Consider the following 27106-nt stretch of genomic DNA (forward strand, 5'->3'; position numbering starts at 1 on the left):
GCACTTTGGATTCCCTGTAAGCGAGAATACTTGAAAAATGTCAACTCATTTACGCCGACATCACCTTAGTGTGTCAGTATCTGGGAAAAGACGAAAAAAAGAAAAAAAAAAAAAAAAAAACCTGTTGGTAATTGGAGGATCTTCTATTTCTGGTCTATTAAATGCATTAGACATTTTGCAACGAGCCTTCAGCGCGTGCTGAGTGAGCGAGCGCCTTAGGGGCCGTTCACATATCGTGCCTAAAAACCCGTGGAAAACGCTAAGCGCGTCTTTCTTCTCCTTTCCAAAGCGCTCGGGCAGAAGCGCTCATGAGGCGTCTGTCTTTGCTAAGCAACAATGATGTGCTGTTATATATATTATATTATATATATATATATAATATAATAACCTAAAAATAATAATTAGGAAAGTATCTGTCTGGGTTTTATATATATATATATATATATATATATATATATATATATATATATATATATATATATATATATATATATATAGTACAGACCAAAAGTTTGGACACACCTTCTCAGTCAAAGAGTTTTCTTTATTTTCATGATTATGAAAATTGTAGATTCACACTGAAGGCATCAAAACTATGAATTAACACATGTGGAATTATATACATAATAAAAAAGTGTGAAACAACTGAAGAGATGTCATATTCTAGGTTCTTCAAAGTAGCCACCTTTTCCTTTGATTACTGCTTTGCACACTCTTGGCTTTCTCTAGATGAGCTTCAAGAGGTAGTCACCTGAAATGGTCTTCAACAGTCTTGAAGGAGTTCCCCGAGAGATGCTTAGCACTTGTTGGCCCTTTTGCCTTCTGTCTGCGGTCCAGCTTCCCCCTAAACCATCTGGATTGGGTTCAGGTCCGGTGACTGTGGAGGCCAGGTCATCACTCTCCTTCTTGCTCAAATAGCCCTTGATGCCTTCAGTGTGACTCTACAATTTTGATAGTCATGAAAATAAAGAAAACTCTTTGAATGAGAAGGTGTGTCCAAACTTTTTGTCTGTACCGTATATATATATATATATATATATATATATATATATATGTGTGTGTGTGTGTGTGTGTGTGTGTGTGTGTGTGTGTGCGTGCGTGCGTGTGTGTGTGTTTGTGTGTGCTTTCCTGGCACAGGGTGTGTGTGAAATGTCTAGTGCAGTAGTGTGGAGTTTGGAGGTGTTTGTAGTTAGTGCATGCTTTTTAGCTACCGCCGCTGGCTAGCCCCCTAATAGGGTTGAAAAGAGGAGCCGAGTGCGTAAGTCTCCTCCGCCAGTACACAGCCTCTCCACCACCAAGACTTTTGCAGTGCCTCCTCGTGGCCACACATGGTAACTGGGTACCTCACAGTCCCAGGCTGAACTGCAGGGAATCTCGGAGCAACAGTGGGCCCCAGAGATGTGGTGTACAGGACCACCACATGGTGGACATGCCCTGACGCCCGTCAACCACTGCCCCAGCTATGGGTAAATAGCCCCACTGCCTTGTGGGTTAGCCTCTCGAGGCAAGGCTAAGGGAGCACACCCCAACAGAAAAGCAATGCGCTGGTGGTGCTCAATAGGCAGGCCTTAACAGAGATGGGTCCTGGCAGCCTCCTGCAGCCAGGATGGGGAGCTTGTCGTCCTGGGCTTACCCATGCCACCAGACCTACCTCATCATGGTGAAGACAGTGCTACTGAAGAGTGCGCACCCCCTAAAGCACTTTAAAAATTAAAAGCGCAGGTTTCCACCTGTGACCACGGTGAACATTACCTGGATCTACATCTGGTTGAAGTCTGGTGGCGATGGGGTGTCTGACGACGGGGGCAGGTTTGAATAGGCTGGAAGCTCTTAGTCAGAGATCTGCACATCAGCGGTACACAGAGTATTGGTCGCTAACAGCTGGGGTTGAGTGGCAGCTGTTCTCGGCAGACCCCTGTGCGACTGAGCAGCCCTATTAAGGGACCGCACTGCTCACCTCAAGTTGAGGAAGGGTGTAGAAAAGGTGGCCTAAAAAATGCCCACTCAACTCATACCTGGACAGGATACCGCACCTGTCGGGTCATTCCACTTCTGCGGTCGAACAAAAGAAACAAATCCTACAACCTTAAACTGGAAACATGGAACATAAGAACTCTCCTGGACTCCTATGGCAGGTCTGAAAGACCCCATAGAAGAACAGCCCTGGTTGCAGCCGAGCTGCACCGCTATGATATCAACAATGCTGCCCTGAGTGAAACCAGGCTCCTTGATGAGGGGTCTCTGACAGAGGAGGGACACTTTGGGGAACACACTTAGGAACATAAACAACTTTGGTAAGATATATCTTTTGAGGTCTTCTTAGCGCTAAGAGTGAGCGTTATCAGGGAACCGGGCCCTGAATGGTTTAGCACCTCAGTATTTGAATGAGCTCTTGTTACATTATAATGCTCTACGTCCGCTACGTTCTCAAAACTCAAAACTGCAGTTTAAATCTAGATTAAAGACCCATCTCTTTAACCTGGTTTACACATAAAACACTAAAATATTTCTAATATTCAAATTAGTGGTGGACCGTTATCGGCGTTAACATGCTGTGTTAACACGAGACTCTTATCGCTTAATCTATTCGACACTGAACCGAGCTCTCTTCAGCGAAGTTCTCCTCGAAGTCCCTCCTGCATCTGAACTAACAAATACAAATCGCAGTTTGAACAAACAAAAAGATGTGAAAGAGCCCAATTCAGTACTCGCGGTGTTCTGGTGTTCAGGGCTCACGCAGAGAAAGGCGTCTCAAAACACTTCAACATCGAATTTGCTTATTTTTGCTCTTGTGCTGACAAATACATACACAATATGTGGAATTAGTTTACATACATTTAAGAAAACAGGAGATGTGCCCCTTTTCTAATGCACCACCTAGCTTTATAAACCCCTTCTCAAAGACTATTTGGGTAACACACATATTCTGAATGCCTTCAGCAGAATTCGAATGAGCCATTTTAATCTAGATTAATCTAAAGGAATCTAGATTAATTTCAAGATCACAGTGAGATTAATCTAGATAAAAAAAATAATAATAATCTATGCCCACCACTAATTCAAATCCATTAAAGGATTTTTAGGCTGCATTAAGGTAAATCGGAACTGGGAACACTTCCCATAACACCCGATGTACTTGCTACATCATTAGAAGAATGGCATCTACGCTAATATTAGTCTGTTTCTCTCTTATTCCGAGGTCAGTCACTGTAGCCACCAGATTAGGTTTAATAAGCCTTATATTTTGAACCCATTACGCCCAATTTTCTTTTTAACCATTTTGCAGTTGACAGAATCACTGCGATATTAGTTCATGCCAAACAACCATCTAACATAGGGTACTGTTGGCTTGAAAGGCTACAAACTGCTGAAGCAGATTTACAAGTACGCAAACGAGACTAGGGAGAGATCAGAAAGTATTGAATTATAATTATCTGTTTATTTATTTTTACATTTTAAATTGTTTCAAGTTTTGTAAATCACAGCTGCATTTGGTCTTACCATTCATGAAGCCCTCGTCATCTGAGCTGTCTCCGGCCAGAGGAATGAAAGAATAAAACCCCTCAGAATCTCACCTGGAAGACAAGAGCAAAACAACAGAAATGGGTTACGTTTCAGAATTCAAACTGTTTGTTCCCTATTGGTAGTGTATGAATTTATTTTTTTTCTGTTTGGAGTTCATGATGTGCTGGATACGTCTCGATTTTGCTTTGGTTCTAGATTTGTGGTGGTCCAATCACAAGTGTTCAGCACAAAGTACATGTGTAAATGGGGTACAAAAGCATTCGTCACATCTGATGTTAAATTATTCACTGATGTTAAAGTCAATATGGAAGACTGTTTCTGAATTGGAATGAAAAACAATACAGGTAATTGCAACTTATCTTACAAATAAAATAATTCATTATTATTATTATTATTATTATTATTATTATTTTATTTAAAAAAAAAAAAATTCACAATTGCAAGTTCCAGAAGTTTTCTTTAGAAGACAGATATTTTCACCAGTAAGATAACCATTCTGATAGATCAATTTAAATGGATCGTTCATCCAAAAATTAACATTCTATCATTAAATTGTCAAAGTATTTATTCTGGATTGACACAGAACAGAAGACATTGTTAAATAAAGTTTTTATTTTGGTTACTTTGCGCATGCATTTTTTTCTCGTAGCTTCATAAAACTACTGTGGAACCACTGATTTTGAACGATGTCCTTACTTCTTTTCTGGGGCTTGAACATGGTCATTGCATTGCTGTCTGTGCAGGGTCAGAAAGTTCTCGGATTTCATAAAAGATATCCCAATTTGTGAAGTTGGACAGAGGTCTTACAGATTTGATGGGGAATAATTAATGCCAGAATTTTTATTTTTGGCTGAACTATACCTTTAAACTACATGTTATGTTGCAGTTCCTCATTCTTTTATATTTTACGTGCCAAAGCCAGTTTTTACTTACATTTGGCTTGGCCTATGTTATTTTTTGACTTGCTGGTGTGTTTTTTTTTTTTTTTTTTTTTGCACTCATTCTCATCAAAGCTGAATCATGTCCTAATCATATCAAATAACCACATCCCATGAATCTTTGCGTTTTCTTCCCAACTGTACATCCATCCCTCAGGTCTCTTTTTTCTTTTTTTTCACATCATATTAACTGTGCTAGCCGAATGTGTAAACAGCAATCTGTCTCATGTGACCAGGTGTAATCAGGCCTCTGTGTGCTTCATTACAGTAGTTTGTCTAGCCACATGACAACTGATGATTGACTGGATGATTGATTGACCGATTAGATTCAGGAGCTCCACACACTGTCAGACCTGAGCAATTACTCTCCAAGGACGATGCAATAAAACAGCATTAAACAAATTCCTTTCCACACTCTCGTTCAGTTTTCTCATGTCAGTCCCTGGAGCCTAGCGTTTTATTTAGAGTCACTGCTAATTATGTGGATGGTTCTGTTTACTCTTCAGATCAAAGTTTCTCCTCTCTGTGTTATTCACAGTCCTTTCATTAGCATGAAAAAAAGGCCTTTCGCACCACCCCTAAGAAACCTCATTAATTAGTTTGCATGATGAGTTTAAAGATTTAGAGTTAAATCGGCCATGCTAACGGATTCCTGTCTAAAATCCTTCCACTTCCATCTGGAGTCATGTCAGTGGCCTCAAAATCAGGTAAATGTACACATCACGCTTGATGAAAGAAACAGACTGGCTATATTGTTCTTTATAATCAGAGTCAAATGACTAGCTTAATGCATGAGTGTGAGTCTGAATTGCACTGATGACACTGCACTTGATGCTGAACTAATAAAAGATAAATTACAGTGCACTTAATTGTGCCAACGGTTTTCATTTTCTTGATCATACGATGTGCAATACTGTCAGTTTCCACAAATTTGACAGACAGCATATAGAAATGTATGAGCGCAACTGTATGAGAACAATATATATATATATTTGAATTCCACACATCCCTAATGAAATTACCCAAAGCCAGCATCAACAACAAAAAAAGTAAAGGACCTAATACTGAGCCTTGTGGCACATCATCATTTACCACTGTAAGATCTGATTTTTGTGCATTTATATAAACAAAGTGGTATCTATTTGAAGCCAGACATCTTGGACAGACTCAAAGGTCACTGAATGGCCAGGATAGGTGAGGGATTTCTAATTTTAAGTCATACAGACTTCTAAAAAGAGAATGATTGATTAAAATAGTAGTAGGGAAGATTACATTTCCTTGGCATTATTTCATCAGTGATGCAGTGATATGCTGATACACACTGAACCATAGTACTGTCTCTGTAGGGTTTTTATTTGTAATGCAGTGTAGAGAAGTGTAATAAGTGCTCTGTAATCTGAAGAAGTCTTTCGAAGATGTTTTGTCTTTGACCAGAAACACCTCGCATCTGGTTCATTTTTGTAGATACTCACTTTTTGAGTAGTACAACACATGGAGCAGTTTTTTCTCTTTAGATCTCTGTGTTGAGTGGGAACTGTTTGGTGGGGAATCAGTTCTGTCCTCAAACGCTTCACTTTTGTGTGCTAATTTTGGCCCTGCTGCTAATTAACAGCTCTGTGCTGAAGAGTTTGAGCTTGCAGCCTCACAAACAGTGCCCTGCAGTGTGTGTGTGTGTGTTTGAATACCTGCCTGCGCGCACACACACACACACACACAGGTTTGACACCATTCTGTCAGAGCACTGTGAGAGCGAAGCTCACTATTTCTCAAACGAGCAGAGCACAAACGAACCAACAGGAAAGCGTTTCCATCACTGAATCATTCCTAACCGTCCTTCTCTCTCTCTTCCTGTCGGTCTGTCTTCAGAAACAGCTGTCTGAGTGTCCTACGGCTGTCTGGTCCCTGCCGTGACGGTTCCTGACTGTTGAAAAGCTCTCGGCTAATTAACGTGTTCTGTATTAATTCAGACATTCAGAGTCATTATTCACAGGAGACGTGTTATACATTTACATGGTGTCTCTGTAATTTAACTACATTTCCAGAGTTTTCAGCAGCAGGAGTGTGTGTGTGTGTGTGTTCGGCTCATGGCTGCGTCTCCCTGTGTCTATATTTAGTGTGAGTGTGTTAAGAGTCTGCTGGATGTTTATTTGAGATGAAATTGAGAGCAGGTGACAGCGAGCGTGTGGGACGATCTCACGGGACTCAGTGTGATGAGGACGACTGCTGATACGCTAAAGCTTCAATCACTGCTGAGATCTCACACGCTCAGTGTTCATCTGTCTATCTGCATTATCTACCTATCTCTGTATCTATTAGTTCTATTGTTCTGTGTTCTGTCTATCGTTATTTATTCAAGGATGAATAGGATTAAAATAGTAGAAAGGCATTTTTAGGTCATGCAAATGTGGTAGAGCTCCACTATGCCCTCAAACACACACACACACACACACACACACACACACACGCACACGCACACACACACACACACACACACACACACAGCTCATTGTTAGTGAATTAATTCGGTGATCTCTCGCTGTGTTTAAGTGGGGCAGACAGCAGGGGAGGAGAAAAGAGCAATATTCATAAATCTACCACAGAACGACAGACAGAGAGAGAGAGACAGCTGGAGGAAATACGGCCAAAAATGGAAATAATGGTCTACATAAAAAAGAGGAAAAAGATGAATTAAAGAGCGGGGCGTGTGAAAGAGCAGATGAAACGAGAGAATGAAGAGGCTGTGTGAAAGATTCACAGACGCGCCGCTAGTGTGCACTGTTCAACCGGTAATGACACAGACACTGTCCCAGACACACACACACACACACACACACACACATACAGATCGCTGCAGCCCCAAGAGCATCATGGGAGTAGTAGTTCTCGTGCACTGAAATGAGCTAAGCGTCTCTCTGTTACTGACATGAACTTCAAGATTACATCATCAGATAAACCAACACACTCGCTCAAACACACACACACACACAGACACACTGAAAACATTACAGACAGATGGAAAAGACTTGCTTTAAAAGACAAACGTCTCTGCGGCTCACGGCGATGTTCTGGGAGAAACATCAAACCTGAGCCGTGTCACCCGTCTCACACACTGTAAACCCTGAAAGAAGCTGAAACATGTCTGTGTTCGGCCTTCAGCAGCTCACTGTGTGTGTGTGTGTGTGTGTGAATGCTGTTTATGTTCTTATTAAGGCTCTATTTTGAGAGTGTAATATATTCTGTGTCTCCAGAGCTTTTCCTGTTTCCAGCAGAATTTCACTCAAGAACACCATTATCTTTCAGAGCTGCAACTCAATAACTAAACACACTCTCAGACAGCGTGTGTGTGTGTGTGTGCGTGTGTGTGAGTGTGTGTGTGTGTGTGTGTGTGTGTGTGAGTGTGTGTGTGTGTGTGTGTGTGTGTGTGTGTGTGTGTGTGTGTGCGTGTCGTACATCAGACGAGCAGCGTCACAACGCTGAAGGTTTGAAGATGTTGAAGTCATGTAAATAAAGCGCGAGTGTGTGACTGTACGTGTGTTTGTTTGTAATGAAATTCAAATCACAGCTTTACGCCTGGAATTTAAATAGGTCTAAAAATAGAGGAGAGATTTGACTCCCGTCTGTCGCACACAGAGACAGCTCTGCAGCCGGACGACAGACAGATTCACAGCATGAATACAGATTGAAATGATGAAAACTTTCGGAAATCACTAACGCTCACGTGGACAAAGAAATGAGTTTCAAACCCTCATGAAAGTCCTTCAGAAACTCCTTTACTTCACAATCCTCTCTCTGTTAAACATCAGTAATCAGCGCAGGAACACAGTCTGAAGAAACCATGAACATATTTCACTTTCTGAAGAGTTTTACATGTCATTACAATGAGCTTTCAGTTCGTTCCACAAAATCTCACATTTAAGGACAAGAGCATATATATGTATGTATGTGTATATATATATATATATATATATATATATATATATATATATATATATATATATATATATATATATATATATATGAATATATGTTCCAAGAAAATGATTTATAATAATGAACTTTAATAACCCTATCTATCATGTGAAACCTTTAAGTTGCATAAAACAGCTGGATGAATGGATGAAGTGTTATTCACACCAGCAGCACATTGCAGTGTTTTACACAGAAATCACCATAACTGCTGTTTCCACACAGCGCAGGTCTCCTTCACATCGTGATGTTTGGCTCTGAGCTGTGTTAGTTCTAGCAGCAGCTGGTTAGCACTTTAACTAGATATAACCCCTCCAGACGAGAGGACCGATAGAGAGACCGCTGGTCACTTCACTGGTGTGTTTGTGTCTTTGTTCAGTCACTTTTGGATGTTCACAAAAATTCTAGTTTATATCTATATCTCCTGGAAGTGATGTCATTTTGGAGGGAACACTGCGGCACAAACATCGATAGATTGGTTGAGTTTTGGGAGGTTTGGTGGTCACTATTTGATCAAATAACATAAATCAGTTTGAACTTGTATCTGAGCTTGCTAGAGCAGATTTCTGAAGGTCTGATAAACCTTTTTTATGGAAATACTTGCTTACAATATAACACTTGCATGGGCTACTCATTTTTAAACCAGTTTGAAAGGTTCTGCAGGAGAGGAATGACCCAGAATCAAAAGACTTCAATAAGACAACCCAATGCACTCTGTAGATGAATATTAGTGAAAATGATTTCAGGCTAAGGAGGAAATTAAAGTGGATGCAATAGCTGTGTACTATGTCAAAAACATCAGACTTCTTCGTCCGTACAGACACTGTCCTGCGACTCAGTAAATGGCCAGAGCTGATTGGAGTGTCCTGTTCAGACTCGAGCTGTAAATCGAGTGCCATTGTTGGTCAATCTGTTGTGTGGGCTTTCAGTAAAACAGGCATTTCACACTGTGCCTTCACCAGCAGGTGCAGAAACAACCTGATTTGAAAGTAATAGACAAAGACAACAGCGTTAGAGAGGAAATCATATCAGTGACCTTGAAAACACTGAAAACACAAGCGATGAGGACAGCGGCTGCGTCTCAACGATTCGCTCAACTTCAGAGATACATCTGAATAAAGTCACTTCATAAACATTCACCTTCATTTGTCCCACACACACACACACACACACACACACACACACTGTCTGTTTTATTTCCTGCTCTACTGCTGCTTCTCTGGTTTTCTTTTCATGTCCTCCTCGTCTCCGTCTGTTTATCCGTCAGATCGTCTCAACAGCTCCCCAATTAGTTAACAGGGAGAAGCGGACTGCTTTCAGACGTTCAAACCCAGCGAGCGATACGAGATCTGCAATTCAGATGTGAGACAGAGACAGACGGACCGACGGATAGATAGATAGATAGATAGATAGATGGATGGATGGATAGATGGATGGATGGATGGATGGATAGATAGATAGATAGATAGATAGATAGATAGATAGATAGATAGATAGATAGATGGATGGATAGATGGATGGATGGATGGATAGATGGATAGATAGATAGATAGATAGATAGATAGATAGATAGATAGATAGATAGATAGATAGATAGATAGATAGATAGATAGATAGATAGATAGATAGATAGATAGATAGATGATAGATAGATGATAGATAGCAGGTGCAGGTTCAGATCCTCAGGAGTGAAGTGTTATTGATTGTGATCTAAGTGTAGTTTCTGTGTTTATTAGCCGGTGTTCTGCTGATCTCTGCCGCGCATCGCTCTCTTCTCCACACAAGCACAGCTTCCTCTGTTGTTTCCGGCAGATTTGTCTCGGTCGGCTGTAGCTTTGCTCTGCTGAGTTTATGTTCTTATGTCCTTCCTCTGTCAAAGTTAGTTCTGAGAGAAGAAACATTACAAAGCACAGCTTTACAACACGATGCAGATGTGCTGGTAACAATCCTCATCCTGCATTTATCTTCTCATCTGAAAGATCTTTCTGTCATGCCGTGATCCTCTTGGTTAAGAGAGTTTTCAGGAGTTTATTGCTAAATGGTTCAGCTTTGAGATTTTTGTGAGAATCAATATTTCTCAAAGGAGCCAGTTTGATCGAAAGAGCAAGTGAGTTACTTTATTTTCTCCTTTAATCTCTCTTTTGGACCTTAGCTAATCTCTCTCAGTCTGCTGTGTGTGTCCAGCTCAACATGCTAATGCTAGCACCTTGCTCTTGCAGAGATTCATCCCATCCAATGGCATCTCGTACCTCTGGGATCTGACTCCAGCTACGGAGATCTCCAGGTGTTAAGGACCTTCTCGTGTCCATCGGCACAGCAGATTCTCATTACAGGGACCCATGAAAACACAACATCTGTGGGTGACCATCAATGCTAAGACATCTCTTACAGTCTCATCTGACTGCAGGTCAGTAATTGTCTCATATGTGTTTCAGGATAAACATCTGGGACAGAGCTGATGGTCGGATGAAACACGGCCTCCGTCGAGTCTCCTGAAACGTTCCTCTGTGTCTCTGTCTCTCAGCTACCTGTCCCGATAATTGGCCGCTTATGTGTTTTGTGTGTATTATTTGAAGTCGTTTAGGTAAGAAGACGTCTGTTAAGATCATAATTAGTTTCTACTCGAGGGAGATCTTCGCATCAGATCTCTCTTTATTGTAATTTAGTGAGCTGGAGAGGCAGCAGATGGCACCTGATCCGGATCCGGCTGCTTTCCTCTGACGATCTTCCAGCGTCCCGTTCTTGTGCGGAGTCCAGACCCTGGTTATCATCGTTAACTGACACTAAAACTATTAGAAGCTTTTTTTGTTGATTTGAACTAAAGTTAATGTAAGTAACAAATAAATTAGAAGAAATACAAATGTTGCAATGCAGCTTTATTAAATCATTTTAAACCTGCAGCAGTACAATAACTAACTGAAAATCATGAGGTAAAAATAAATCAACTCTAAATAGCAATATTTAATAGTTCACCCCAAAAAGAAAATAACCTCACCCTCAGGCCATCCAAAATATGATTTTGTTTCTTCATCAGATTTGGAGGGTTGTTATAGATTATTAACTCAAACTTTAAAGGAAAGTGACAGCTTGAGATTGTGAATGTCTTAATGCTGGATGTGTTTCAGGTTTTGTCTTCTCCAGATGTTCACTGATGGACTGGAGTGCTGTGGATATTGTGATGTTTTTATCAGACTCTCATTCTGACGGCACCCATTCACTGCTGAGCATCCATTGATGAGACACTGATGCAGTGCTACATTTCTACAAACCTGATGAAGAAACAAACTGAGGATGAGGATGTTTCTCACACAATTTTCATCTTTGTGTGCACTATTCCTTTAAAATGATGCAATAAAACTATAAACACTTAATACACTGTCCAAGTGGTTTATGTTCTCTGGGCTGGTTCATATGTTTTTTACTTTAACATCCTAAACAATAGTGTAGGCATATATGCATGATGTACACAAAAATGACACTGTTTTGAACCTATACTATCTATGGTATAATATTTAACAGTATATGGTGAACATATTCCTGCTGTAGGATTTTTCAGGATCATCATGTTCCCACCATGAGCTGTAAGATTTGAGATTTAGCTAAATGATCCTCAATTTTTTCACAACTGCTGCAAAAATCCTGGCCGAAGCGCTTTGAAAGTCCCTGAAAGTTCCTGCATTATCCAGTAAACCCCTGGAGAAACATGCCGTTCCAGGAAAGCCTCAGGAAGCAGTGGAAAAACTCGAGCGAATCGGACCATAAATCACCTCCGGATGCATCTGAAGCGACGCGATCACACCAGAGCCAGATTTGTCCCAATAATGTACTGGTAGATTGCTGACCAATATAGCTGGCATAATGTTTTTTTTTTTTTTTTTAGCTTGATTTTGTTAATCAAGTTAACAAAAGTTCAATCAGTTAAATGTGAGGTATCTGTGATATATGAGCTTATCTAAGGTCAGGAGGACCGCAGACGGCAGAAGCAAAAACACACTTTAAAAGTTTTTTTTCCAGTATGTTCTGTGGAGTCGGTTTGCTGCTAATCACACACTAAACATGTCAATCACAAGATCATTTTGCTCCATCGCTGCAGAAACCTTCACTTCTGACACAACCACAGACACACACAGCCACAGGAGAGACCATGCAGCTCTCAAACCCTCCATCACACACAGCAAGACATCTGAAGACTGAGCGAAGGATGGAAAGAAAGAAAGAAAACAAGGATGAATGCAGTGATCTGATATCAGACAGCAAACTGTTTCCAGCATGTTAATTTTGTTTAATAAACATAATAATATTTTGTGAATGCTGTCCTCACAGATGTCTAATTAGTTTAAATGAACAAGAGAACTGAAATCAAACTGTAATTGCCTGGCAGATGTTAGATGGGAGACAGAGAGAGAGAGAGAGAGAGAGAGAGAAAGAGAGAGAGATCATCTTTGAAGTTAAAGTGAACAAGATACACACACCAATTCTGGGTAACTAGTGCAACACACAAGATAAGAATAAAACATGCCAGGCTTTTCATGTAGTGTCCAAATGTGTCTCAAAGTTCAGATCCCAAACCTAATATACAATTATAAGAAAAATCGCACCGGGAATTATCCTATCAAATATTATTACAGTCTAAAATTTTGGTTTCCTACATGAATACATGTTAAAATAAAATGTATTGTATTTGTTGATTTGCTGATTTCTGATTTTTATCAATGATGAAAACGGTTCTGCTGTTCCAATTTTATTTTTTTTGTTCTGTAGCCCTTATTGTATTTGCTTGCTTTCTTATTCTTCTTTTTCATCACCAGTGGGAGTCAATGGAAGCCTATGAACAGAAATCTCACATTAAGGCCCAATCCCAATTCTACCCCTTAGCCCTCCCAGATAGCCCTTCAAATGAGAATGTTTGGGGAACGAGAATGCCCACACCGCCAGACTTCAAATTTCTGCCTAGTGTGGAAGAGCACAGCTAAAGCAAGAGAGGGAGACAGGAGCCTGACAGTAATCGGGGACAACCCATCCAATGGCCAAACTTCAGAAGGAGTGAGTGTTGACCCCCAGGAGAAGGAAGATCGGAGGACTCGATAGGATAGATTCTTGATCACCACTTAGCATAAGCTTCTTCTGGCCGGAGGCCTCAGCCTCAGCACACCATGGAGGAAACATGTAATCAGAGGTTTTTGCCAACTGACTGGCCACCGAGAGGGGTGCGGTAGGCCACCATGCCCGCCACGTAGACCTTCAGGATGGAGTGGGACAACCCTGCGGAGAGCCTGCAGGAGCTCCAGCACTGTACCCACCGGGCAGTTAAAAGCTTCCACTTCATGGCATACAGTTTCCTCATTGAGGGAGCTCTGGATTGGAGAACTGTCTCAACAACCTCGGTTGAGGGACCGGAAGCTGAGAGTTGTGCCTCCTCAGAGACCACACTTACAGCCTCTAAGCTCCATGCGGGGGCGTACCCTCTGCCTGCGAGAGGAGATCTCTCCTGACGGAAACTTCCCATGGAGTACTGTCAAAAAGAGAAATCAAGCCCGGGTAACATACCCGGTCCGGCCAAAATGGGGCCACTAACAGCAGCCGGACTCTGTCCCGGCGCCCTCTCTCCAGAACTCCTGGGAGCAGAGCATTCGGGAGAAAAATGTACAGATGAAGCCTCAGCCACGTCTGTACCATGGCGTCCAACCCCAGTGGAGCTGGATGAGTCAGAGGAAGCCAGGGGACAGTGCAATGTCTCTTGAGTCGCAAACAGATCCACCCGAGTCTGGCCAACCTCTCAAACTCTGCTTCATCACCTCGTTGTAAAGCCGCCATTCCCCAGGTCTCGGCCCCTGCCTCAACAGGATGTCTGCTCCCAGGAATGTGGACTGCTCTCAGTGAGAGGGGTTCACCCTGGGACCACACAAGGATCTGGTACACTAGTTTGTATAAATGGCATGAGTGCAGAACTCCTTGGTGGGTGATGTAAGAGACCACCGCTGTGTTGTCGGTGCGCAACACATGGTGACCTCTTAGGTCTGGGAGAAAGTAATGTAGTACTCGAAGCACAGCCAGCATCCTCGGGCAGATGAAATGCCATGTCGGATGGCAGCCACTCCACAGACCGCAGGCAGGGTGGCCACTCATTACCGCACCCCAGCCGGTGAAGGATGAGTCTGTCGCTAGCATTACGCGGTGACAAGGAGCTCCCAGCACTGGGCCCTGAGACAAGAACCAAGGTTGTCTCCACATGTCTAAGGCACGTAGGCACCGCTGCGTGACCTTTAGCATGCGAAGTGGGTTTCCCGTTGGTCTTGAGCCACCACTGTAGGGGTCTCATGTACAGCGGGCCAATAGTATTCACATTGGACGCAGCTACCATCTGACCCAGTCTCTCTGAGACTGCTTGACATTGAGTGACCGGCCTTCTCTCACTCTCGCGACTGCAGTTAGGATCGACTCGATCCTAGCAGGTGACATATGTGCCTGCATCGTGGTCGTATCCTACACCATGAAAATGTGGGGTGAGAGTGCAAGGCCAGAGGAAGATCCATATTGGTAGGCTTTTACCCCCAAAAGCAAACCTCAGGAACTTCTAATGAAGAAGGATGGAGATAAGTGCATCTTTTTGATAGATCGTGACACACCAGTCCTCGGACTTGGTCTGTGCAAGCATGCTGAAATTCAGTCCCTGACTGAGCGGTTCAAAAAGCACCGATCTATAAAAGGACACAACAGTGTTGGCAGATCGATCTCCTGAAGGCACTGAGGAGAGACGGGCACTGTGTAATGCGGGGTACATCGTTCTTCACCAGAACGGCCTGCCCTCCGAGGTACTGAGCCGCAGCATCAGGACTCTCATAGCTGAAGTCTCCTAAAAACAATGGTCCTCAGACCCACATCATCTGCTAGGAAGACTAGATCAGGACCCCATGAAGCACACTTGGCAGGAGCTCCCACACTGCCATGTGACCTCCTAAGGGAACCAGTCTCGCGAGACTGGCCTCTGGTGCACCTAAAGCCACTAGCTTGGTGCCCTGAAGCGGCAGACCAACAGGGGATGACCGTACTAGCTGCTCTAGAGACCTCCATAGGGGTAACGAGCCTCTTAGCACTACTATGTTTCTGGGCAGTAGCTGAGAGAAGCACTCGCCGGAGATCGCTGTGCCCTGGCAGGGTTAGTAGAACGATCTCCTGAGGCCACTGAGGAGAGGCAGCCAGAGTGTAATGCGGTGTACACCACTCTTCCTCAGAGGGAGCTGGCCCTCAAAACATCCTAGGCCTTAGGCATCAGGACGTTATGATGAAGGCTATCCAGCGAAAACGACGGTCTACAGAACTGCTTTCCACTAGAAGCCTTTGGCCTGGGAGCGCCACTCTGACTCTAGCGAGTGCGGAGTACAAAAGTGACACCCCCGGCACGAGGGGCTGGAACACGGTTGGGACTGCTCCGCCCAGCAGCCCCTGACCGCCTCAACCTCCTTCGAGGAAGAGCGGTACACACGTGTTATCACACAAAAAATTACATCCCTAGAGCCCCTGTACATCTAACTTAACATAGTCAGATAAATATGTAATTTTATTCCTCAGAATTAAACGTAGTGTATTTTAAAAAGTCTTTAATGCTGGTGTTATAGCTCTTATCTTTCTGAATTGATCCGCAGCGCAGACTCTCTCCAGACGTGGAGAAACTCCACCTTTGTTCATAACCCATCCTCTAGCCCCAGCTTGCCCGCTTTTGCCCAAAGTTTTCGTCTGGCCAAAGAACCCTGGCCGTTGGCCCCTAGAAAGCTCCGATGAGGCACGGTCAAGCCCCAGAAGTGACAGTGGAAACGCGACTGGCCCTGGCACGCACTAGCATGCCCGGTTTAACCCTGACAGTGAAAACGTGGCTACAAAGAGCTCTCCTCAGCAGCCCAAAGAGTGTGGACAAACTGAGAGACATAATGTGCTTCGCCACAGGCCAGAAGTGCTGCGACAACTGTGATTGTTATGCTTGCTGGACATGCTGGATTTCCTGTGCTTGCTGCACTTTTGGTGCTTGGGCCGTATTGCACTGTACAGCTGTATCGTATTACTGTTTATCTGTCAAATACATGCAGCCTTGGTGATCAGAAGAAACTTCTTTGTAATCTCAAGGGTTCAAAAGGTACATATGTAAAAGTACAAAAAAAGTGTGATTCTTCGGGGTTTCTCGATCAAACACTTCATCATGTGGTTATTAATTGCTGTCTAAATGCATGATCAACACTAATGTTTTACAAAGTCAAACACAGTCTTCTGTGTGAAGCTGAATAAAACACACTGATGATCTCATGGGCTCAGCATTCTCAGAATAAAAATCTGCCTTGCTGCGAAAGATCAACACCTTTACACCATTACCAATCATCCTCTCTCACACACACAAACTCACAGGTTTTATAAACTCTTCTCGGCTCAACTTTCTTTTCATCGTCTTTTTTTTCTTTTTCATGGCATCAGGGGAGTAAGACGTGAGAAGCACACACACGCAGACGTGAGAAGATGCAGGATCTTGGCGAAAAAAAACAGTGAAAGGCTGTAAATGAATGTTCATCACACGTTTGGAGCGAGATCGTGAGAGAATGTTCTAATTTTAAACCCTCTGCGTTCTCGCCAGGGCCCGATGTGTTAGCGAGCCAAAACTTCATCAGAACACAACACAACTTGCTCGCTGGCTCTCAGAGGAAGGTGGACAACACGACTCTCATGTTCTCGTGGTGTTTAATGATCTCACACACATGTGAACATGCAGAACGATGGCCTGGACCCACGGCTGACAAACACTGAATGTGACTGAAGCACTTCAAACTCATTAACGGCTCCTAACGGACACATTCTAACGTGGACTAAAAGCAAGTTGATTTCTGATAGAGAAACACAGATGTTTCCTTGTTCAGTGGCCTTATAACTCTCATTCATTATCAGTGTGTTTAAAACTGGCGAAAACAGATGGCATTTACACCATATTTGCATACACAGCCTACATGTATTTTTATTTTTATTATTATTATTAATTTAATTATTATTATATTTACTAATATTGATATATTTGCCCTGAGAGTTTTATTTTAGCAAGTTTTGCATTACAGCTGTTTTTTCAAAGTATGTGCTTTTAGCACATGTAGTTGATGCAAACATACATACATGCATACATAAATATTAATTAATTAATTAATTCATTTATTCATTCATTTCTGTGTGTACTTGCTATCACACAGTATAGTTGTGTGTGGAGTGGAATTGTTTAAAGGTCCCATGACATGTAAATGTCACTTTATGAAGTTTTTTAACATTACTAATAGTTCCCCTATCCTGTCCTCCAGTGGATAGAAATGCCGATAGGTGTAAACCAGGCCCTGGGTGTCCTGCTCTGTCTTTGGGAAAACGAGAGCTCAGATGGCCGATCTGGAATCTTCCCCTTATGATGTCATACAGGGAAAGGTTACCGCCCCTTTCTCTGCCTTGCCCGCCCAGATGGATTCAGTTTATTTCTTACATTTACTTCAGCGTTACAAAAAAACTTTTACGATATTGATTGGACAGCACTGCCCCAATCAGTGAGTAACAGTGTTCATTAATGCCTAATCTGTGATCAGTGATTTCTGATGTGTAGCTAATTATTCAAGTTCGCACAGACTTTCTTTCTAAATCGTTTAAATCTGTTTATGCATCAGTGAATCAAGCCAGTGACTAAACGATCAACTTCACATTGTTTCTCTTAGTAGCATAGCATGAAACAAATCTGTTATTTAAATCGTGATTAAACTACAGAGAGTGATTAAAGAAGCTCCCTTTATATTGTTCGGAGCTGTCAATCACACATCGCGAGTATATCTGCACACTTGCCCAAACTGCCGTTATAATCAAAGACGCTGTTATGCTGCACAAAGAAGCTCTTACAGTATTCATATCGATACTGTGTTTGCTGTTAGTTGTGGTGAAAGCATTTTGTGAGAGAAAATGCTTCAATGACGAGATCACTGCATTAATGTGATAAACAGACTCTGTATACTCAATGCTCATCACTGCAGCCTTTCATGTGATGGGAAGAGATCTAAAACATAAAGCTATAATCAACACTTCCACGATCCCTTAATCTCAACAGCAGTAATAGTAAAAAAAACAAAAAAAACAAAAAACATAGTAAAAGTATCAGAGAGGGGTTCCTCGTGTAATACGAATTTTGAATGCAAAGATGTCAGCCAATCACAACAGAGTCTCACAGCAGACACGCCCCTCGAACAGAGCATTCAAGACAGAGGGATAAAATCAGGATATAAAATTGCCTTTTATTTCTACATTTTAAATGTAAAAATCATACTAACAATATAAGTGTACCTCAAAAAAAAAAAAAAAAAAAAACATAAATAAATACAAAAAAAATAAATAAATAAAAAAACACATTACAAAAAAGAAAATAATCCACATCATGGGACCTTCAAGTTTAGCAGTGTAAACACACACACACACACTCACAGACGTGTTCAGCGGGGTCTCCATATTTAATTTTTGCGGTCAATCACCTGTATAATCAATGTTTGTGCTGAAGATCAGTTCTGGAGCAGGTTTTCCAGTCTTTTCCTGCAAGCAGCGGATCTGTTTCTGACAGATGATGTGTCAATCTGTTACCATGACGACGCCCACCATCTCTGACCTCATTGTAGTTTGGTGGCGTCATTATTTGTTAACGTTCCAGCAGTAAAAATGTTTCTTTTCTGTTTTTTCAATGCCAGAATGGTAGGCAGAGATCATTAGCAAAGCGCCTCACAAAGCGACACAGATCGATTCCGTTCTGGGCCTCGGACGGCTTTGGGCTCATGGAGAAGCTGCCGGTGAAGTGTGGCTAATGATCTGGAGAGAGACTGAGTTTCTCAAAAATGACACTGTTTACTCAATAAATGCTTTTAAATCAACATCATCATCTCCAGGATAATAAATGCTCATACGCTTTGTTCCAAAACCAAGTGCGCTGCCTACGTAGGGACCATGTGAAGTCATTGTAGGCATCTGTTCCAAATCACACGCAGCTTCATTATTCTGCAAACCGAGAGAAATGTCAGTTCTTCCTGATCTTTCAGTAAGAGTTTAGAGCTCCAGACTGACTCGTTCTGAAGTTCAGTGATGGTTATTACGCTGCTGATGTCTCTCAGTCACTACTGCTTCATTTGTTGCTTTTACTTTAATATTGTCTTGTTGGATTTGTAGCCTCTTTTCTTTCCTTTTCATCATCAACTATAGATAGTATCTATACACACACACACAGAATACAGTCTAGTGTTTCTCCATAGTGTGCCGTGTATCATCCAGATCCGGATCCGAGTGACTGCTCACTGTGACGCAGCGTGAAGCTCTCGCTAATTTATATCCATTCATCTTTCAGTGCACAATTAACATTTCCCCCAACAGACTGTCATCTTGTTTAGAGAGACGATGTATGACCAGCTAAAGCACAGACAGCAGCGACGCACACATTTATACAGATCACATTACAACCATCCAGCCGTCAGAAATCACAGCACTCCAAACATCCATCATCTCATCATTGTCACTCTCAGCTTCCTCGCAGCACAGACGCTTGCTTGGCTTTCACTTTAAAAGCATTGTTCTAGTTTCTCCTCTATCACTGATATCATTTATGAGTCATGTCAAGTTACTCATACTATCAAGAGCAGAAAGAGAATCACGGAACAGAAGCCCAAGTCACAAAATTAGGTTATAAAAACATATAATAAAACATATAAATACAATATCCAGTTTTCTAATGTAACTAGAACACTATTTACAGGTTTTTAAAATGTTTCTTACAACAGTTTACTATCTTTATTCTCACCCAAAGTACAACATCATTTGAATGTTTATTATTAATATCCTAATTACGCTTTCTCTGCAATGAGAACATTCATGTAGAAATATAATAAGGATGATCAAAGAATGTTGATCTCAGAACGTTTTCTCATATCACAATAACATATATATATATATATATAAGAACAAAAAAAGAATGTTTTGTCCCAACGTTTATATCATTTGTAAATAAAAATGTTAGTGAAGTTTGAGAGAATGTTCGCTGTTAGCTTTGAGTTCTGAGGTCCTGAGCTCGATGTAAGAATAAGAGAATCTACACAATACATAAATATAATTGTGCTTGAAAGATATATTTTGATCTGTATATTTTTAGTGCTGTATCATATCATCATCATGTTCACTCCTATTCATCCACTTAAGGGGCTTTTACATCTTTTGTGGTCTTTAAGTACTTCCTCCAGATATCATCTTCAAGTGCCACATACAGCTTCATCTGTATTTTTTCTTCCATGGTGTATTGTGGGAATGACCTTTGCAAAAACGTGGCCATGTCAATCAGACTGTGATCTCACAGCACAGCTTGTCTGTCCTGAGCTGCTCATAAATAAAACAGCTCAGCCAATTATTCTGAAAAACTCACTCACTCGTCATTTCCAGCTGCTTCATCAATCACACAACTCCACCCACTCATTAAACCACACAGCCCCGCCCATCTCATCAGAGATGTATAAAGTACTAGAGACCCATACTTGAGTAAAAGTACAAGTGCTCTATCAAAAAAGTGACTTGAGTAGAAGTAAAAGTGCTCTTTAAGCACCACACTTAAGTAGAAGTACTAAAGTATTCAACATTTTTTGTACTTAAGTATTGCAAGTAGTCTATTTTAAAATTTACTACTCAAGTACTGAAAGTAAAAGTAGAAGTATTGTGTTATGTAGCTATTAAAGAAAATAGTCAAAAGTTTGAACATATTGTTTTTACTATTTCAAATGATTAACCTAAAGGACGATCACAATTCCTTTGAATGTAACTTCTTGTAAACAAAAAACGGTTACTAGGGTTAGTTAGCCCAATTTGCAAAATGATGTCATTAATAACTTTAGAATTTTTTGAAGCATCGAAAATACATTTTGGTAAAAAAATAGCAAAAACTATGAGTTTATTCAGCATTGTCTTCTCTTCAGTGTCTGTTGTAAGACAGTTAAAAACAAAGCAGTTTGTGATATCTGGTTCGCGAACGAATCATTCGATGTAACCGGATCTTTTTGAAACAGTTCACCAAATCGAACTGAATCGTTTTAAACAGTTCGCGTCTCCAATACGCATTAATCCACAGATGAATTAAGCTTAACTTGTTTAATGTGTCTGACACTCCCTCTGAGTTAAAACAAACCAATATCCCGGAGTAATTCATTGACTCAAACAGTACACTGACAGAACTGATGTGAAGAGAGAAATGAAGATGAACACCGAGCCGAGCCAGATAATGACTCATTCACGAGTCAAGAACCGTTTCTGTCAGACGCGTCCGATTCGTGAACCGAGGAGCTGATGATACTGCGCATGTGTGATTTAGCGTGAAGCAAACCGACACACAGAGCGTCTGGAACTGAACAGATTCTTTTGGTGATTGATTCTGAACTGATTCTTAATGTTATGAGCCAATGTGCAGTCAACGCCAATGACGCCATTGCATCGAGCGCCAAAGAATCGGTGAACTGTTTTCTTCAACTGGTTTATTGAATCGAACTGTCAGAAAGAACTAACGTTACTGGTCATCCGAGAACCGATGCAACCGGTTCTTGACTCGTGAACGAGTCATTATCTGGCTCGGCTCGGTGTTCATCTCTCTCTTCACAGCAGTTCAGTCAGCACGCGCAGTCTCGCTTGATTCGCTCAATGATGTGCCAGCTTCATCAAACCTGCCATCTACAGTTCTGGCAGTGGTTTGTAATGGAATGATTCGTAACATCATAATTGTAACGAGTAACGATGCAGCACATAAAAAAAAATATCGGAGTAAAAGTATTAAACTCAGCGAAAATATGTACCGAAGTAAAAGTGGAAGTAGGAGAAAAAAATAATACTCTAGTAAAGTACAGATACCGCCTTTTAGTACTTAAGTACAGTAGTGAAGTAGTTCTACTTCGTTACTATACATCTCTGCATTTCATCAATCACCCACTCATTAAACCACACAGCCCCACCCACATCATCAACCACCCACTCAATAAACCACGTATCTCCATCCAATTCATTCACCACCCACTCATTAAAACACGTATCTCCACCCACTTCGTCCACCACCCACTCATTAAACCACGTATCTCCGCCAACTTCGTCCACCACCCACTCATTAAACCACACAGCCATGCCCACTTCATCCAACACCCACTCATTAAACCTCTCATCTCCGCCCACTTCATCCACCACCCACTCATTAAACCACGCATCTCCGCCCACTTCATCCACCACCCACTCATTAAACCACGCAGCCCCGCCCACTTCATCCAACACCCACTCATTAAACCACGTATCTCCGCCAACTTCGTCCACCACCCACTCATTAAACCACACAGCCATGCCCACTTCATCCACCACCCACTCATTAAACCTCTCATCTCCGCCCACTTCATCCACCACCCACTCATTAAACCACACATCTCCGCCCACTTCATCCACCACCCACCCATTAAACCACACAGCCCCGCCCACTTCATCCACCACCCACCCATTAAACCACACAGCCATGCCCACTTCATCCACCACCCACTCATTAAACCTCTCATCTCCGCCCACTTCATCCACCACCCACTCATTAAACCTCTCATCTCCGCCCACTTCATCCACCACCCACTCATTAAACCACACATCTCCGCCCACTTCATCCACCACCCACTCATTAAACCACGAATCTCTGCCCACTTCATCCACCACCCACTCATTAAAACACGTATCTCCACCCACTTCGTCCACCACCCACTCATTAAACCACGTATCTCCGCCAACTTCGTCCACCACCCACTCATTAAACCACACAGCCATGCCCACTTCATCCAACACCCACTCATTAAACCTCTCATCTCCGCCCACTTCATCCACCACCCACTCATTAAACCACGCATCTCCGCCCACTTCATCCACCACCCACTCATTAAACCACGCAGCCCCGCCCACTTCATCCAACACCCACTCATTAAACCACGTATCTCCGCCAACTTCGTCCACCACCCACTCATTAAACCACACAGCCATGCCCACTTCATCCAACACCCACTCATTAAACCTATCTCCGCCCACTTCATCCACCACCCACTCATTAAACCACACATCTCCGCCCACTTCATCCAACACTCACTCATTAAACCACGTATCTCCGCCAACTTCGTCCACCACCCACTCATTAAACCACACAGCCATGCCCACTTCATCCACCACCCACTCATTAAACCTCTCATCTCCGCCCACTTCATCCACCACCCACTCATTAAACCACACATCTCCGCCCACTTCATCCACCACCCACTCATTAAACCACACAGCCCCGCCCACTTCATCCACCACCCACTCATTAAACCATGTATCTCTGCCCACTTCGTCCACCACCCACTCATTAAACCACACAGCCATGCCCACTTCATCCAACACCCACTCATTAAACCTCTCATCTCCGCCCACTTCATCCAGCACCCACTCATTAAACCACGCATCTCTGCCCACTTCATCCACCACCCACTAATTAAACAACACAGCTCTGCCCACTTTTTCTTCAACTCCACCAATTTTCCCAGTCAACGATCGTAAGTGTTTCGAGTTATTCAAACCTTTTCACTTCCAATAATGGCCACAAATCTGTGTTTTTAGAATGATAAAAGCTTTTTTAGTGTAGCCTAGTGTTGCATTGGGTCACGTTTATCATATAACACGGATAAAAGCATATATACTCTCAGTTTATTAGCATTTCAATAGTATATGATTATGATGAACGTTATTCTTGAAAAGATGGCACTTTATTAAGCAGTATATAAAAAGTGTTTCTGTTGCTCATGAAAATGTTTCTGAAACGTATGTGTATTTGACAAATATTGCATTTTATTCACATCTGTGATAAAGTATGCAGACACCGCATGAGTGTCACTAACAGAAGCAGCTTTAAGTCAAAAGCACCTGTATTCATCCACTCATTCATCCACACAGCCTCAAACATTATTTTAACTACACTGCTTTGCCTTCTTTTCCATCAACTCCACCCACTTATTTTCACACACTTACTCAACCACACTTCTCCACCCACTTTTTTTGGACTCCACTCACCCATTTACACCTATGTAATCACATAGCTCCTCCCACTCATAAAACATATTGCTCCACCCAATTATATTTGTCTCCACCAACTCCCTCATCCACTGTCCTTTTCACTTACTCAACCACAGAGCTCCACCCAAGCATTAAAGCACACTGCTACCACTTTTCCACCTACTTTTCCATTGACTCCACCCATTAACTTATCCACTCAGTCATTTTCACCTACCTACTCAATCATACAACTCCACCCATTAAATTCTGTTAAATATTGTCTATTTAATCTTCACCCTGGTTCGCTCTGTTTGTGTCGCTGCTAAAGCGTCCGTGTGTTCAGAGTGACAGAAGTGTAATTTCATTATACAGAGCAGCACAATGTTTGTTTGTGTGCTTTTTAAAATTCATTACAGGCTAATCAGTCTCTGTAAGCTGTGAAGCGAGTGTGTCTTTGTGCACCTGTCTGAGTGTGTGAGCGCGTCCTCGTTTCTCATTAAGATCGACGCTTCCTCACCACACGAGAAATTACTGTGTCTGATCAGTAAGAAACAAACTCTTAATGACCGACTCGTTCTCATTTACACAGCAGATTATGCTAATACAATCATAATTCACCCTCTCAGGAGCGACTAAATAACCTGTTCAAAACGCTCTTATTAAATCACTGCAGACGCTCGCGATTCTTTCCTGTCATCGCAGGAATCTGTGACGCTGAGCTCTTGCCTTAAATGCTCTTTCAATTACAGCTAGGCTTCTCCTGCTATCACGGCTCTCTGGTTGCAGCCGTTCTGATTATTTATTATGGAAAATGACCCTACACATTTATAATGCAGAGAACGTCAAGCTTTTGTTTCTGTGCACATTTATGTGCTCGTTTGACACAAATGTTTTCTAATTAGCACTTCCTGCTGCAGCGAGAGGAGCTGAACCACGATGCAAATTACTGACCCTCTAATTAAAGGCTGAACCCCCCTAAGGAAATCAAAACAACTGTAAATATTCTATATAAAGAAGATTTTAACTCTTTTTTTTTAACTGCACTGTCACAAACAACACATCCTTAATGTATTCTCATCTGCTTCTGAACAGAATTCCCCTTCGATTGCGGATGTGAATATTGAGTTTTCTGTGAGAATCAGGGTCTGATGTATGAAGGTAATACAATAGCAAAACGAGAGCTTGTTGAACTGAATGTGAAAACTTTTTATATGAACATGGTGAAAATTAATACATTTTATTGGTCGATGCCCAACCAGTGAAAAACACCAGCCATCGTGACTTGCCAAGAAAGAAATTTGTGTTTTATGCATCTGTATCAGTTATTTGTAAAACACTGCAAACTATTTTCACTGAACATTCCTTAGCTATTACAGGATTTTAAGACACTGCATTCATTTTGACATTCAGGTATTATCTGGTAGACAAATAATTAGAGTTGTTCCGATTTCGATACTAGTATCCGAAATATCACCGATATTACTGACGGTTCTTCTTCGCTGCTCAGAATGCATTTGAAAAACAGGATGTTGTGCTGTGTTTCCACAAGCAACCCCTGTTTAGAGCAGCGAAGAAGAAATGAAAACGCCTTAGCAGCACTGATCTATATATGACTGGATCGCTCATTGCATTCTAAACTGCCAACAGACAGTGAAGCCGCTTCTATATTATAGATCAGTGGTTAGCAGTATATCCGCTTTTTAGCAGTATTTCAGATTGGACCAACCAGACAGTAAAACAGCGACTAGGGATGCCACAAGTACTGGCACTTCACTACAAAGTTGGTGCTGAAAACCCACCCGCTGCATACTCGGGTGAGCCCAACTCATGTCGATCATTTCTGTTCCAGTGCTCACTGACTTTCACTCTCCAGGCTTCCTGTTTCCCCACGGAGCAATCCAGGGTGGCGTTCGTCATCACTCTCCTGGTTGGTCAAACGAGAGAGTGGGGAACGGCTATGTGGGACAGCAAACATGACTGTTGTGCGTCGTTTGAAGCATTCTCGAGGGAGCTGCGCAAGGTGTTTGACCGCTCGGCACGCGGTATTGAAGCAGCACGAGCATTGTTGCTGCTTCAGCAGAGAGAGCAGTCAGTGTCCGGTTACTTTATTCAGTTCCGCACGCTCGCCGTGTCCTCCGGCTGGAATGAGAAGGCTTTCTGGGATCACTTCCTCCACGGCCTGGCTGAGCAGGTGAAGGACGAGATCTATTCACTAGAGCTGCCCCCTGGTTTGGATGGGCTTATCGATCTTGCCATTCGGGTTGACGACCGGATTACTCTCCGTTCTCGGCACCGTAGAGAGGGGATTCTCCATGAACACGTCACCGGGGATTTCGGCCGTTGCACTGGCAGAGCCTATTTCTGCCAGGACCCTTTGTGGCACCCATCTCATTAATATCACTCACACCACCCAGTTTGTCACATTAACCTTGTCTGGTAATCATGCTGAGGAGATTAAATTTCACGTTATTCACTTGCCCACCGCTCCAGTGGTGTTGGGTCAAACCTGGTTGGTTAAACATAACCCTCATATTGATTGGGCCCGTGGTTCTATTTTGTCTTGGAGCCCTTTCTGT

General features: G+C 42.2%; 2 protein-coding genes across 45 annotated transcripts in view; one reads left to right on the forward strand and one right to left on the reverse strand.

The window, feature by feature from the left end:
* The window catches only part of LOC113106534 (receptor-type tyrosine-protein phosphatase delta-like), a 339617-nt gene that overhangs the window by 239572 nt on the left and 72939 nt on the right, over window positions 1-27106 (reverse strand). For all 44 annotated transcript variants that reach the window (XM_026268559.1, XM_026268604.1, XM_026268603.1 and 41 more), the window contains exon 4: window positions 3502-3575. The gene's annotated coding sequence lies outside the window, so the exon portion shown is untranslated. The remainder of the gene's footprint in view (window positions 1-3501; window positions 3576-27106) is intronic.
* Window positions 22334-26350, forward strand: LOC113106536 (flocculation protein FLO11-like). The gene has a single exon (XM_026268610.1). It carries the CDS (start codon window positions 22606-22608, stop codon window positions 23971-23973), a length of 1368 nt encoding a protein of 455 aa, XP_026124395.1. The 5' UTR covers window positions 22334-22605; the 3' UTR covers window positions 23974-26350.

This window comes from Carassius auratus, chromosome 7 (genome assembly GCF_003368295.1).
Source record: "Carassius auratus strain Wakin chromosome 7, ASM336829v1, whole genome shotgun sequence".
In the NCBI taxonomy this organism is placed as follows: Eukaryota; Metazoa; Chordata; class Actinopteri; order Cypriniformes; family Cyprinidae; genus Carassius; species Carassius auratus.

Bases quoted from the DNA above. Each gene is read 5' to 3' on its own strand.
- LOC113106536 (XM_026268610.1), top strand. From the start codon at position 22,606: ATGCCCACTTCATCCAACACCCACTCATTAAACCTCTCATCTCCGCCC.